This window comes from Amblyraja radiata, chromosome 6 (genome assembly GCF_010909765.2).
Source record: "Amblyraja radiata isolate CabotCenter1 chromosome 6, sAmbRad1.1.pri, whole genome shotgun sequence".
In the NCBI taxonomy this organism is placed as follows: domain Eukaryota; kingdom Metazoa; phylum Chordata; class Chondrichthyes; order Rajiformes; family Rajidae; genus Amblyraja; species Amblyraja radiata.
The window spans coordinates 84,671,945-84,688,247 of record NC_045961.1 but is presented as its reverse complement, the minus strand read 5'-3'; the positions used below and the strand labels follow the sequence as shown (position 1 = coordinate 84,688,247).

Below are 16,303 nucleotides of genomic sequence, written 5' to 3'. Positions count from 1 at the left end.
AATCCATGTTGACTGTTCCTAATCAGACCCTGTTTATCCAGATGCTTATATATATTATCTCTAAGTATCCTTTCCATTAATTTGCCCACCACTGATGTCAAACTAACAGGTCTATAATTGCTAGGTTTACTCTTAGACCCCTTTTTAAACAATGGAAGGAACAATAGAGTTGGGAGTTCCTCCGATTGATGTATATGATACGATAAAACTTTATTTATCCCAGGAGGGAAATTGGTATAACTTCTTAATGAAGCCAGCTTTTGTCTGACAAACTTATGTCAGGAAAGCACTGTGCTTATATGTGGCTAACATTGGCAGTAAACAAATTTGATGGATGAGTTCAGCAATTTATTTTCCATTTGCAATCAGCTGATTGTTTGCATTTGTTATATTGTCAGCTGATCCTGAGGATAGGAAGGAAGTAGTGGTGAGGAACAGTGTATAAGGGGGGAAAAAAGATTTTGATGTATTATTTGCATTTTTTCATGATGGTCAGATGCAAATTTAGAAAAAAGGGAAAATCGGATAGGAGTATGAAGAAGGGTTTTGACCCGAAACGTTGCCTATTTCCTTCGCTCCCTAGATGCTGTATCACCCGCTGAGTTTCTTCAGCATTTTTGTCTACCTTCAATTTTCCAGCATCTGCAGTTCCTTCTTAAACAAATTGGATGGATTGCTTGTTGTTTACAAGAATTTCTCCCTGCTGTCTAATGAATCAAACAAAATTCTGGAATGACTCAGTAGGTCAGGCAGTATCTCTGGAGAAAAGGAATAGGAGACATTTCGGGTCAGAACCCTTCTTCAGACACTGGAGAAAAGGAATCAGGTCAGAACCCTTCAACCAGACCGTTTTATGATTACCTTTCTCAACATGCGACGTTGGGTCATTTTGCTCTTGGGCAGTGAGATATTTAAACTGAACCAAACATGAATTCCCAAGAGACTGCTGATGGTGGAGTCTGGGGCAAAAGACCTACTACTTGAGGAATTCAGCAGGTAAAGCCAGTGCTCCATGATAATTTGTTTTAACCAGCCACGAGTTACGTACTTAGTTACAAGGAGGCTGTCACTGCAACCCCGCTGCTACATCAGGTTTAAAGTGGAATTTATTGCATTAATCAAATGCAACTGAGAATAACTGCTTCCAGTAGGAAATACAAAACTATCAATACGACACAGAGGAACAGGATCCATGTTTTTTGATAATGAAATTAGTTTATTTTTAGTTCTAAAGCTATCTGTTAAAGCATCTTCAACACAACATAAATGTACATTGCTTCTCTGCAGCAACTATCAGCTTGGCAAACTTAAATGATAGCATTACTCGTACGGTATCACACAGTTTAATGATTACTTTTCTCAACATGAGATTCCATCTTGACTTCATCTCTTTTGATCAAAGTAACCCCAGAAAGTACAACTTTTGAAAGGACAAAGGTGAAGTAAAAGGTAATAATAAATAGCTGCAGAGGCTGGAAATCCGGATCAAAAGTGAAAAGGCATCATCTGAGGGATGGGAAACAGTGTTTCAGGTTAACTCCGCTTCTTTTTCCATGGATGCTGCCAGACCTGTTGAGTGTTTACATCATGTTTTTGTTTTTGTTTCAGTCTGACTTCAGTCTGACTCAAGGGGCTAAATGGGAAACAGAATTTTAATTTTTGGCCAAAATCTTCTCAGAACTTAACTATTAACAGGAAGTACCGTGGTTGCGTGAGATCAGACTCAAGTCATTGTTTTGCAGAGAGCAACAGATCACACTTCCTCTGAAATCTTCCTTTCACACCCAGCCCACTTCAATCTTCTTCCCCGAATCCACAGAGAAGGCTGTCGTCTTTGGTGAATTCTAAAAATTTCCCAACCTTCTGGCTTACTAGTCTCATTGGCAACATAGTAAGTGTTTATATATAGAAACAAAGAACTGCTATTGCAGGTTACTACATAAAAGGACATAAAATGCTGGAGTAACTCAGCAGGTCAGGCAGCATTTCTGAAGAACATGGTTGGTGATGTTTTGGGCGGAGACCCATCTTCAGATTGATTGCTGGAAAAAGGGAGAGGAGGGAAGGTCTCACAGAACTCCCAGCGAAGAGAGGAGATTTCACAGTAGAGCAGTCAAAATGGAGAAACGAAGATATGCAGATATTGGTTAATACACAAAAGGACACAAAGTGCTGGAGTAACTCATCAGGTCAGGCATTCTTCGATTTAATACCTTTAACTTTTCTTCCTTTTGCCTTTAAAGGGATATATTTATTGTGAACTATGTATTAAATCTTTAATTGTTAGCCAAAATTCGTTTACTACTCAAACTTTTAACGTAATGCAGAACCAACTCATAGCTTCATATAACAACGAACTGCTCATGCTGGTTTATACCAAAGATTGTCAGAAAATGCTAGAGTAATTCAGAGGGTCAGGCAGCACCTCATTTAAACATAGAAAATAGGTGCAGAAGTAGGCCATTCGGCCCTTCGAGCCAGCACCGCCATTCAATATGATCATGGCTGATCATCCAAAATCAGTACCCTGTTCCTGCTTTCTCCCCATATCCCTTGATTCTGTTAGCACTAAGAGATATATCTAACTCTCTCTTGAAAACATCCAGTGAATTGGCCTCCACTGCCTTCTGTGGCAGAGAATTCTACAGATTCACAACACTCTGGGTGAAAACGTTTTTCCTCGTCTCAGTCCTAAATGGCCTACCCTTATTATTATCTCTGGAGAAAATGGATGGGTGATGTTTCGGGTCAGGACCCTTCTTCAGACTGATTGTAGGAGAAAAAAGAAACGGGAAGCCAAAAGAGACTGAACAAATCATGGCTGGCAACGGATGATTAGGTGAGGGAGTTTCCTGATAGGCAGATATTTAGACAAAGGTTAGATATAAAAACAGGTGTGAGCCCAAGAGGGGTACATAGCTGCAAATTGTGAAGCTAGTTAACGGTCCTTTAGTGGAGTAGGGGGAGGGAGAAACTGCTGCAAAGTCAGCCAGGGTTCAGGGGAAGGGAGTGTGGGGGAAAGTCAGTGGAGGAGAAAGAGGGGAGGAGAAGGTGGATGTTTGTAGAAGTTACCTAAAATTGGAGAATTCAATGTTCATACCATTGGGTTGTAAGCTACCCAAGGGGAATATGAGGTGCTGTTTCTCCAGTTTGTGTGTCGCCTCACTCTGACAATGGAAGAGGCCCATGACAGAAAGGTCAGTTTGGGAAAGGGAGGTAAAATGGTTAGCGATCAGGATTTCCAATAGGCTTGGAGGACCGAGCACAAGTCTTCGGCAAAGTGCTAGCCGAGTCTACGCTTGGTCTCGCTGAAGTACCGGAGCCCACATTGAGGACACCGGATGCAGTAGATGAGGTTAGAGGAGGTACATGTAAATCTCTGTCTCAGCTGGGGTCCATCGATGGAGTCAAGGGAGGAGGTATTAGGACAGTTGTTACATATCCTGTGGTTGCAGGGGAAAGTACCTGGGTGGGTGGTGGTTTGGGTGGGAAGGAATGAATGTGGCCAAGTAGTTGCGGAGGGAGCAGTCTTTGTGGAAGGCTGTAAAGGGTGGAGAAGAAAAGATGTAACGGGTGGTAAGATCACATTGGCAGAAATGTTGGAGGTTGCGTGTTGGATGCGGAGGTTGGTGGGCTGAGAAAGGGAACTCAGTCTTTGTTGTGTCTGGGGCAAGAGAGAGTAATGCCCCTGTCCCATTTAGGAAACCTGAACGGAAACCTCTGGAGACTTTGCGCCCCACCCAAGGTTTCCGTGAGGTTCCCGGAGGTTTTTGTCAGTCTCCCTAATGGTCGAAAGCGGCGATTATTTAAAAAAATTCAAAACCGGCCGCGACTAAAAATAGGTTGCCGTTTTAAAAATCGCTAATTTTTTAGTCGAAGCCGGTTGCGATGCTAGTTGAAGGTGGTTGCCAGAGGTTGCAGGTAGTGGAAGGTAAGACCTCCCTGGTGGAATAAAAATGGGTGAAAAAAAGGTATTTTTTGAAATAATCGCCGGAACATAGAAGAAGCGGAAACCACTTTCTACCATTAGGGAGACTGACAAAAACCTCCGGGAACCGCACGGAATCCTTGGGTGGGGCGCAAAGTCTCCAGAGGTTTCCGTTCAGGTTTCCTATGTGGGACAGGGGCATAAGAGCAGAACTCCGGGACACAGAAGAGACGCGGGTGAGGGATCCATCTATGACAGCTGGGGAGAAACCAATGAGGACGAGTCAGATGCTCTCGTACGTAAATCCTCATCTTGGGAGCAGATGCACCAGCGACAGGAATTGAGAGTAAAGGGCCTGCCCCACTAGGCGATTTTTTAGGCGACTGCCGGCGACTGTCATAGTCGTAGCAGGTGGCCGAAAAACCGGCGACTGGACTAATGGGCCTGTCCCACTTGTGCGATTTTTTAGGCTAATGCTGGCGACTACAACAATAGAATTCACCGAAGTCAGCACCGGCGACAACCTACGTCACCTGGCGAAAACCTACGTCATCCTGGCGACAACCTATGGCAGCACCTACGTCAGGAAAAGACAAGCTATGACAAGCCCACGGTCGCCGACTGTCGCCGAAAAGTTTTGAACATTCCAAAATCCAGCGGCAAACAGAAAAACGCTATAACTCTTTGGGCAACTGAGGAGACTACTCACGACCATACAGGCGACACCGCAGCGACCGTGTGACGGCAGACTAGTCGCCTGTGGTCGCCTAAAAAATCGCCTAAGTGGGACAGGCCCTTAAGGGATAGGATCTTTGCCAGTGGCAGGGTGAGAGGAAGTGTAAACCAGATAACAGTGGGAGTCGATAGGTTTGTAGTAGATGTCGGTCGATAGTCAGTCCTTTGTGATGGAGACAGAGAGATCATGCGTGTTCAAGGGGAGAGAGGTGTCAGACAGTCCAGGTGAATTTGAGGGCAAGGTGGAAGTTAGTGGTTAAATTAATCATATTTTATAGATGGCTTTGTTTAAATTTACTATTTTAGTTTCATGTTAAACTCAATCATTTTCAATCTTGAACCAGTAAAATTGCTACATCCTTGTTCTCTCAATATTTATCATGACATCGCACAACTCTATAAAATCATTCTTTTAAAGTTAGAGATGAAAATTAAGATAAGCCGACAAACAAACTTAAAGTATAATCAAAATAATGCCAAACCGAACTTACTCTGGATTCTTCTTTAATTGCTTTTAGGTCATACAAGAAATAATTTTGATATTGCTGAAATGGCACAGCTAAAATGAAGGCCAAAATACTGAGCACCACCATAAGACTCTTGGAAAGAGGGGCTTTATCTGTAAAACAAAAAAGGAGAAAATTGGATGGCACCAAATGATCGAGCCGAGAATTGTTTTCTTTACCATCACTCTAATCCAGGATTAACCATGATACACTCCATCACATTGTACACTACTCACTGGCTTAACAGCTGCGGCCCACCTGCAGTCCGTCTGTTTTTTTTTCTTTCATTTTGGTCCTTGTCATGTTTTAGTTAATTTTGTTTTATTAAGTTGTGTATGTGTGTGGGTGGGGTGGGAGAAACATGCTTTGGTCTCTTCCTTCAGGGGATGCGACTTTTTCTCCGGTCGTATTCCCCGTCCCCGTCTCCGTCTGCGCCGAGGCCTAATGGCGGAATCGGAGCTGTAGCAGCGGCAGCAGCGGCGGAGACCCGACTCGGCACCGAAGCTGTGGCGGCGGCGGCAGCAGCAGCGGAGACCCGACTCGGCCCCGAAGCTGTGGCGGTGGCGGCAGCAGCAGCGGCAGCGGAGACCCGACTCGGCCCCGAAGCTGTAGCGGCGGCAGCAGCAGCGGAGACCCGACTCGGCCCCGAAGCTGTGGCGGAGGCAGCGGCAGCGGAAACCCGACTCGGCCCTGGAGCTGTGGCGGCGGCAGCGGGTGCAGCAGCGGCAGCAGCGGTAGCAGAGACCCGACTCGGCCCCGAAGCTGTGGCGGAGGTAGCGGAGACCCGACTCGGCCTCGGAGCTGTGGCGGAGGCAGCGACCACCCGCGGAGTTTGAACCATCGCCTCGGCGCAGAGGGAGAACAAAGAGGGAAGAGACAGAGACTTTAAGATTTTGCCTTCCACCACAGTGAGGAGGTGTTTGGTGAACTCACTGTGGTGGATGTTAAATTTGTGTTGATTGTGTGTTTTTGTCATTTTTTAAATTATATGTATGACTGCAGGGAAACAAAATTTCGTTCAGACCGAAAGGTCTGAATGACAATAAACAAATCTAATCTAATCTAATCTAATCATTGTATTTGATTATATCAACATATAAATCACATATCTTAGAGTCAGAGTTTGAAGAAGGGTCTCGAGCCGAAACGTCGCCTATTTCCTTCGGTCCATAGATGCTGCCTCACCCGCTGAGTTTCTCCAGCATTTTTGTCTACCACTGTTGCTTTCGCAGTATGTTTGGGGTCAGTGTCTTACTGTAGAATGGACCGCCGGCTAATGAGTTTTGAGGCGTTTGTTTGAACTTGAGCAGATAGGATGTGTCTATACACTTCAGAATTCATTATGCTACTACCATCAGCAGTTGTATCATCAAAGAAGATAAGTGAGCCAGTACCATCAGTAGCCATACATGCCCAGGCCATAACACCCCCACCACCGTGTTCCACATATGAGGTGTTATGCTTTGGATCTTGGGCAGTTCCTTCTTTCCTCCACACTTTGTTCTTGCCATCACTCTGATATAAGTTAATCTTCGTCTCATCTGTTCACAAGACCATTTTCCAGAAACGTGGTTGCTCTTTTAAGTACTTCTTGGCAAAATGTAACCTGGCCATCCTATTTTTGCAGCTAACCAATGGTTTGCACCTTGCAGTGTAGCCTCTGTATTTCTGTTCATGAAGTCTTCTGTGGACAGTGGTCATTGACAAATCCACACCTGCCTCCTGAAGAGTGTTTCTGATCTGTCGGACAGGTGTTTGGGAATTTTTCTTTAATGTAGAGAGAATTCTTCTGTCATCAGCACTGGAGGTCTTCCTTGGCCTGCCAGTCCCTTTGCGATTAGTAAGCTCACCAGTGATCTCTTTCATCTTAATGATGCTCCAAGCAGTTGATTTTGGTAAGCCTAAGGTTTGGCTGATGTCTCTAACAGTTTTATTCTTGGTTCTCAGTCTCATAATGGCTTACTTGACTTTTATTGGCACAACTTTGGTCCTCATGTTGATAAACAGCTATAAACGTTTCCAAAGGTGATGGAAAGACTGGAGGAAAGACTAGGTGCCGAGAGCTCTCTTATACCTGCACTAAGGTGGCAATTAAACACACCTGAACAATTACAAACACCTATGAAGCCATGTGTCCCAAACATTATGGTGCCCTGAAATGGGGGGGGGGGCATGTATAAACACAGCTGTAATTTCTACATTGTGAAACCAAAATGTATAAAAATACCCTTTAATAAAATCTGACAATGTGCACTTTAACCTCACATGATTTTTTCTATTACAAATCTCAAATTGTGGAGTACAGAGGCAAATAAATAAATGATGGGTCTTTGTTCCAAACATTATGGAGGGCACTGTGAGTTTAAGATGAGGGGGGAAAGATTTCATAGGTGCCTGAAGGGTAACTTTTTCACACAAAGGGCAGTGGTTGTATGGAACGAGTTGCCGGAGGAGGTAGTTGAGGCAGGTACAATCGCAAATTTAAGAAACATTTTGACAAGTACGTAGATAGGACAGGTTTCGAAGGATATGGGCCAAACACAGGCAGGTCTTACATATTGGCCGGTGTGGACGTTGGGCCAAAGGGCCTGTTTCCACGCTGTAAGACTCTATCACCATAATTATTTAAATATCAGTGGGTAGGTACATAATCTCAGAGTTAGAAAGTCATGTGTTCAGGTCCTCCTGTAGAGATGTGAGCACATAATTTAGGATGGCATTCTGAACAAGGGTGACAACCTTCTGAATGAGACATTCAAAGAAGACCCAGACTACGCTCTCAAATGGATGTAATAGATCACCAATAACAGAGGCATCTTTCGAGCAATATCATTAAAGCAGATGATGTCTTCATCTTCGAATTGCTGTGAGTGGGAGCTTTTTATGTGCAAGATGTCCATGGATTTTCCTGCAGCACAATAATTTTATCATAAATGCTGAGGAAAGCTGGTGCTGATAATTTGGAAAGAGTCATTTGTCTTCTCATCATTAATTTGTAAATTTGAGGAAGTAAAAGCCTTCAGTAATGACTGCTGAGTTTAAACATCAAAGAAATGACAGCATGAAAGCAGGCCCATCAGCCCAGCTTGCCCACGCCGACCAAATGCCCCATCTACACTGCCTGCATTTAGCCCATATCCCTCCAAACCTATCCAATGCTTCTACTGGTCTAAATGCTTCTTAAACATTGCGATAGTACCTGCCTCTACTACCTCCTCCAGCAGTTCGTTTCATACACCCGCAACCCATAGTGTAAAAAAGTTACCCCTCAGGTTCCTATTAAATCTTTTCTCTCTCACCTTAAACCTATGTCCTCTGGTTCTCAATTCCTCTGTTCTGTTCTGTGCGTTTCATTTATTGTCACGTGTACCAAGGTACAGTGAAAAGCTTTTAATAATAATAATAATGGATGGGATTTATATAGCGCCTTTCTAATACTCAAGGCGCTTTACATCGCATTATTCATTCACTCCTCAGTCACACTCGGTGGTGGTAAGCTACTTCTGTAGCCACAGCTGCCCTGGGGCAGACTGACGGAAGCGTGGCTGCCATTCTGCGCCTACGGCCCCTCCGACCACCACCAATCACTCACACACATTCACACACAGGCAAAGGTGGGTGAAGTGTCTTGCCCAAGGACACAACGACAGTATGCACTCCAAGAGCTGCAGCCCCCCCCCCCCACTTTTTTGGCTAGATATGTTTCAATGTCAGAACTCAGAACTGCTGTAGCTTTGGGAGCAACAACAGCAGCAGGAGTAGATGAGCAAGAGATACGACTGATTGGCTCTAGCCCAAGTGGGAGGAGAGAAGTGAGTCAGTGCCGGGAAAACAGTTGAAAACTGAGGAATTTGGTTTGTAAATTGGTAAATCAGGCAATTTATCAGTCAATTTAAGTAAGACTGCTCTTAGCGAGCAGCAGTGAGTGAAGTGCCCTGTGAGTAAAGTGTGAGTCTTTGGCTCGAGAGTCTTCGGAGAGGAGGCTGAGGAGAGGAGACTACGCAAAACACTGCAGAGGGAGAGACGAAAGAAGGAGATGTCAGGCAAGCTGATTCAGTGTGATGCTTGCAGTATGTGGGAGGTCAAGGACACCGCTGGTGCCTCTGGCTGCTACAAATGCGAAAAGTGCATCCAGGTAGAGCTCCTGAAGGGCCGTGTTGGGGAACTGGAGAAGCAAGTGGATGACCTCCGGTTCGTCCGAGAAACGGAGTCGTTCCTCGACAAGTCCTACAGTACGATTGTTACACCTAAGGTACTGGAAGAGAGAAGGTGGGAGACAGTGAGAACGGGAGGGAAGCATGGAATGCCAACTTCCCCGGGTGTTGTACCTCTTGTGAACAGGTTCACCCACTTAGAAGCTGTCGGGACAGAAGAGGTGTTTACACTGGGCGGCGGACTGGCTTGTGATGCGAATAGGGCTGTTGAGCCAAAACCAAAAAGGCCTAAGGCAGGCAACGCCATTGTAGTAGGAGACTCCATTGTGAGAGGTACGGACAGGGGTTTCTGCGGCAACAGACGGGATGCGAGGATGGTGTGCTGCCTTCCTGGTGCCAGGATCCAGGATGTCACGGACAGAGTGCAGAAAATCCTCAAGGGCGAAGGTGAACATCCGGAAGTGGTAGTGCATGTCGGCACAAACGATGTCGGAAAGAAGGGGATAAATATTCTGCAGCGTGACTTTAGAGAGCTCGGAAAAATGCTGAAAAGCAGGACCTCCAGGGTTGTTATCTCCGGTTTGCTTCCAGTTCCTCGTGCTGGCGAGAGCAGGAACAGGGAGATACGGGACCTGAACGTGTGGCTGAGGAACTGGTGCACGGGGTAGGGATTTAGATTCTTAGATCACTGGGATCTGTTTTGGGGTAAGGGGGAACTGTACAAAAGGGACGGATTGCATCTTAACAGGTGTGGGACCAGCATTCTGGCAGGCAGGTTTGCCACTGCTACACGGGTGGTTTTAAACTGAATAAGGGGGGTGGGGTGTCGAATGGGCTAGTGGAGGATGGAGTTAAAGGGAAAGGGTTTCTTAAATGTGTGAGCGTAGAGACAGAGGGGTGTAAAATGAGGGTAGAAGCAATAGGTAGCAAGGTGAAATGTAAAAGTGGCAGGCCGGAAAATCCAGGGCAAAAATCAAAAAGGGCCACTTTTCAACAAAATTGTATAAGGGGTAAGAGTGTTGTAAAAACAAGCCTGAAGGCTTTGTGTCTCAATGCAAGGAGCATTCGTAATAAGGTGGATGAGTTGAATGTGCAGATAGCTATTAATGACTATGATATAGTTGGGATCACGGAGACATGGCTCCAGGGTGACCAAGGCTGGGAGCTGAACATCCAGGGATATTCAATATTCAGGAGGGATAGAGAGAAAGGAAAAGGAGGTGGGGTAGCGTTGCTGATTAGAGAGGAGATTAACGCAATGGAAAGGAAGGACATTAGTTTGCAGGATGTGGAATCGGTATGGGTAGAGCTGCGAAACACTAAGGGGCAGAAAACGCTGGTGGGTGTTGTGTACAGGCCACCTAACAGTAGTAGTGAAGTTGGAGATGGTATCAAACAGGAAATTAGAAATGCGTGCGACAAAGGCAAAACCGTTATAATGGGTGACTTCAATCTACATATAGATTGGGTGAATCAAATTGGCAGGGGTGCTGAGGAAGAGGATTTTTTGGAATGTATGCGGGATAGTTATCTAAATCAACATGTAGAGGAACCAACGAGAGAGCAGGCTATTTTAGACTGGGTATTGAGTAATGAGGAAGGGTTAGTTAGCAGTCTTGTTGTACGTGCCCCCTTGGGCAAGAGTGACCATAATATGGTTGAGTTCTTCATTAGGATGGAGAGTGACATTGTTAATTCAGAAACAATGGTTCTGAACTTAAAGAAAGGTAACTTTGAGGGTATGAGACGTGAATTGGCCAAGATTGACTGGCAATTAATTCTAAAAGGGTTGACGGTGGATATGCAATGGAAGACATTTAAAGACTGCATGGATGAACTACAAAAATTGTTCATCCCAGTTTGGCAAAAGAATAAATCAGGGAAGGTAGTGCATCCGTGGATAACAAGGGAAATCAGGGATAGTATCAAAGCAAAGGATGATGCGTACAAATTAGCCAGAAAAAGCAGCATACCGGAGGACTGGGAGAAATTCAGAGACCAGCAGAGGAGGACAAAGGGCTTAATTAGGAAAGGAAAAATAGATTATGAAAGAAAACTGGCAGGGAACATAAAAACTGACTGCAAAAGTTTTTATAGATATGTGAAAAGAAAGAGATTAGTTAAACAAATGTAGGTCCCTTGCAGTCAGAAACAGGTGAGTTGATCATGGGGAACAAGGATATGGCGGACCAATTGAATAACTACTTTGGTTCCGTCTTCACTAAGGAAGACATAAATAATCTGCCGGAAATAGCAGGAGACCGCGGGTCAAAGGAGTTGGAGGAATTGAGTGAAATCCAGGTTAGCCGGGAAGTGGTGTTGGGTAAATTAAATGGATTAAAGGCCGATAAATCCCCAGGGCCAGATAGGCTGCATCCCAGAGTACTTAAGGAAGTAGCTCCAGAAATAGTGGATGCATTAGTAATAATCTTTCAAAACTCTTTAGATTCTGGAGTAGTTCCTGAGGATTGGCGGGTAGCAAACGTAACCCCACTTTTTAAGAAGGGAGGGAGAGAGAAAACGGGGAATTACAGACCAGTTAGTCTAACATCGGTAGTGGGGAAACTGCTAGAGTCAGTTATTAAAGATGGGATAGCAGCACATTTGGAAAGTGGTGAAATCATTGGACAAAGTCAGCATGGATTTACAAAAGGTAAATCATGTCTGACGAATCTTATAGAATTTTTCGAGGATGTAACTAGTAGCGTGGATAGGGGAGAACCAGTGGATGTGGTGTATCTGGACTTCCAGAAGGCTTTCGACAAGGTCCCACATAAGAGATTAGTTTACAAACTTAAAGCACACGGCATTGGGGGTTCAGTATTGATGTGGATAGAGAACTGGCTGGCAAACAGGAAGCAAAGAGTAGGAGTAAACGGGTCCTTTTCACAATGGCGGGCAGTGACTAGTGGGGTACCGCAAGGCTCAGTGCTGGGACCCCAGCTATTTACAATATATATTAATGATCTGGATGAGGGAATTGAAGGCAATATCTCCAAGTTTGCGGATGACACTAAGCTGGGGGGCAGTGTTAGCTGTGAGGAGGATGCTAGGAGACTGCAAGGTGACTTGGATAGGCTGGGTGAGTGGGCAAATGTTTGGCAGATGCAGTATAATGTGGATAAATGTGAGGTTATTCATTTTGGTGGCAAAAACAGGAAAGCAGACTATTATCTAAATGGTGGCCGACTAGGAAAAGGGGAGATGCAGCGAGACCTGGGTGTCATGGTACACCAGTCATTGAAAGTGGGCATGCAGGTGCAGCAGGCAGTGAAGAAAGCGAATGGTATGTTAGCTTTCATAGCAAAAGGATTTGAGTATAGGAGCAGGGAGGTTCTACTGCAGTTGTACAGGGTCTTGGTGAGACCACACACACCTGGAGTATTGCGTACAGTTTTGGTCTCCAAATCTGAGGAAGGACATTATTGCCATAGAGGGATTGCAGAGAAGGTTCACCAGACTGATTCCTGGGATGTCAGGACTGTCTTATGAAGAAAGACTGGATAGACTTGGTTTATACTCTCTAGAATTTAGGAGATTGAGAGGGGATCTTATAGAAACTTACAAAATTCTTAAGGGGTTGGACAGGCTAGATGCAGGAAGATTGCTCCCGATGTTGGGGAAGTCCAGGACAAGGGGTCACAGCTTAAGGATAAGGGGGAAATCCTTTAAAACCGAGATGAGAAGAACTTTTTTCACACAGAGAGTGGTGAATCTCTGGAACTCCCTGCCACAGAGGGTAGTCGAGGCCAGTTCATTGGCTATATTTAAGAGGGAGTTAGATGTGGCCCTTGTGGCTAAGGGGATCAGAGGGTATGGAGAGAAGGCAGGTACGGGATACTGAGTTGGATGATCAGCCATGATCATATTGAATGGCGGTGCAGGCTCGAAGGGCCGAATGGCCTACTCCTGCACCTAATTTCTATGTTTCTATGTTTCTAATGTCCCCGGCTTTGGACGAGGCGCTGCTGTGCTCTGAGCAACCTGGTTGTGGGTGTTGGAGAACCGGGGCGGAGGGAGGGATGGAAGCAGAAGTAGCGGCGGGGGCAGATGCGGACGGGGATCCGGGGCTGGCGAGTGTTTGCCGGGCTGGCGAGTGTTTGCCGGGCTGGCGAGTGTTTGCCGGGCTGGCGAGTGTTTGCCGGGCTGGCGAGTCACCTCAATGCAAGAGTCCTGGGCCGTCAGAAGCGTTGTGCCACTGCCATGAGAGTCTCTGCACCGAATTCTCCCTGGTGACCGGCATGGACCAGACTGCGGCTCGGTACATCCTGGAGGACAACCAGTGGCTGCTGGAAGTAGGCACCTAGCACTGGGTAGGAGCGGTGGAAGATAGTGGCCTTCAAATGGGGGTGGTTGGAGAAAGCATCCTGCTTGCCTGCTAGCTTTTCACTTACTGTAACTGCAGGAAAAATGTTCCCGATGTTGGGGGAGTCCAGAACCAGGGGCCACAGCTTAAGAATAAGGGGTAGGCCATATAGGACTGAGATGATTCCCCGAGAGTTGTGAATCTGTGTAATTCTGTTCCACAGAAGGCAGTGGAGGCCAATTCACTGGATATTTTCAAGAGAGAGTTACATTTTGCTCTTGGAGCTAGGGATCAAAATCAAGGGATATGGGGAAAAAACAGGAAAGGAGTACTGATTTTAGATGAACGGCCATGATCATATTGAATTGCTGGCTCAAAGGGCCGAATGGCCTATTCCTGCACCTACTTTCTATGTTTCTACGCTTGAGTATATGGCAATAAAACTCGACCACTTAATTTTGAAGCATTCATGCATGGTGGAGGTATAATGTAATCATAGAGTGATAGTGTGAAAACAGGCCCTTCGGCCCAACTTGCCCACACCCACCAACATGTACCTGTCCTATCCATGTATCAGTCTAACTGTTTCTTAAATGTTGGGATAGTCCCTGCCTCAACTACCTCCTCAGGCAGCTTGTTCCATACACCCACCACCCTTTCTGTGGAAAATGTTACCCCTCAGATTCGTATGAAATCTTTTCCCCTTCCCCTTAAATCTGTCCTCTGGTTTAGAGACGGGGGATGGCCTGTATTATTATCCCCCAGTTTTGGTGGTCGAGCAATAACAAAAATAATAATCTCCTGCTCCTATCTCTCATATAGGCCCTACATTATCTTTTAAAAATACTTCAAACAAAAAACATTGGAATCATACTTCTACAATGCACTAAAACATGATTTTAATACATCAAATTTCAAAAAGTCCCTACAGTGGGAGGGGGAACACCCCCCTCAGTTGCTCCATTCCCTCGCTGGGCACCCGGAAGGCCAGTGATCACTCAGCCCCCACACTTTCAAAAACGCTCCACGGCCCCTGCGAGAGGAACTGCAGGTGTTGGTTTAACCCAAAGACAGTCTGAAGAAGGATCTCGACCCAAAACGTCACCTATTCCTTTTCTTGAGATGCTGCCTGACCCGCTGAATTATTCCAGATTTTTGTGTCTATCTTCTGTGTATCACTAATTGAGTTTCATCTCAGACATAGTTCAGCTGTTCATATCTATGAATCACACTTTATGAAAGAGGGAAAGGTCTTGGAGAAGATGCTTTGCAAAATTTATAAGAATGGTCTCAAGAGCTGCAGCTTTCAATTATGCAGAGTAACTGGAGAAATTGAGATTCTTCTTATAAGAACAAAGAATGTTAACCAGTTTTGAAAAAGTGTTCAAAATTATGAGCGATCCAAGAAATCTATTTTCACTGATGGCGCCAGGGGAAAGTCATTTAGTTTCCAATGCTCTAACGTAACTGGCACAAAAAGCAGAGTTCAACTTCAACTCAAAATATCCTACACTGATTTAAAGATGCTTATACAGGGCTCGAAATTAACGGTTGCCCGGGTGCCAATGGCCATCTAACGTCCTGCCGGACAACCTGAAAGTCCTGTAATTTTGCCCGGCTTGGCAAGCACCCGGGACACGCGCCGTTTAACTCTGAGCCGGTCCCCCTCTCTATCTCTCTCTCTATCCGTCGTGCTCAATCTCCATCCGTGTCCGGGTCTTCGCTCTCTTGCCACTCCTCATCCGCTGGCACGGCCAGCCGCCTTGCACATGCGCACTGCCACAGCCAGCACATCCTTCCCCTGCACATGCGCACAACCATGGCCAGCACATCATCGGCAGCCCTGCACATGCGCACTGCCACGGCAACTGGTCGGCGCCGGGCACTTTCTCTCTCCTTTTGCATTGTGGGAGATCTGGCCACCATTGCTGTCCGGTCGCCGCCACGCCGTGACCACTGAAAACCAATGCAGAATCACTCCCTGGAGCTGGAGTAACTCCCTGGAGTAACTCTTGCTTCTTGGTTTCCTGGTCCTCCAAAAATATTCTAAATGGAATTTAAACTGGAGATGGTGGAGGGTCCATCACCAAACTCCAAACTCTGAACAATAACAGCCTATTGCACTTTATCTGTTTATTTATTGTGTATATATATGGTCTATGGTTTATAAACACACTGAGCTTTTACCTCCTGTTCTGAATTATGTTTACATATTCTGTTGTGCTGCAGCAAGCAAGAATTTCATTGTCCTATCTGGGACACATGACAATAAAACTCTCTTGACTCTTGACTTGGACTTAAGCAAAAAATGGTTCTTGGGGAAAAAAGAGCTACCTTAAATTTAGCTGCGTCTGGTTGGGTAACTGTGGTAGGATGAAGACTATTCCATGCTTTAATTGTGCGGGGGAACTCCATGGAGCAGCCAGTATCTCTGGATAGAAGAAATTGGGTGACGTTTCGGGTAGAGACCTTTCTTTAGATTCCCTCTAGTTTTAGTGTTTTTAATTTAATTTAAAGATACAGAGTGGAAACAGGCCCTTTGGCCCACCGAGTCCATGCGGACCTCCAATCACCCCTACACTAGTTCTATCTCACACATTAACGACATAAGTCAAGAGTGTTTTATTCTCTCATGTCCCAGTTAGAACAATGAAATTCTTACTTGCAGCAGCAC

The 16,303-nt window shown here is 45.4% G+C and overlaps 1 protein-coding gene across 1 annotated transcript in view; it reads right to left on the bottom strand.

Moving 5' to 3' along the window:
• Window positions 1–16,303, bottom strand: part of ubac2 (UBA domain containing 2) — a 202,054-nt gene that overhangs the window by 179,455 nt on the left and 6,296 nt on the right. The window contains exon 2 of the mRNA XM_033023082.1: window positions 5,155–5,282. Coding sequence (XP_032878973.1) covers window positions 5,155–5,282 — 128 coding nt within the window. The remainder of the gene's footprint in view (window positions 1–5,154; window positions 5,283–16,303) is intronic.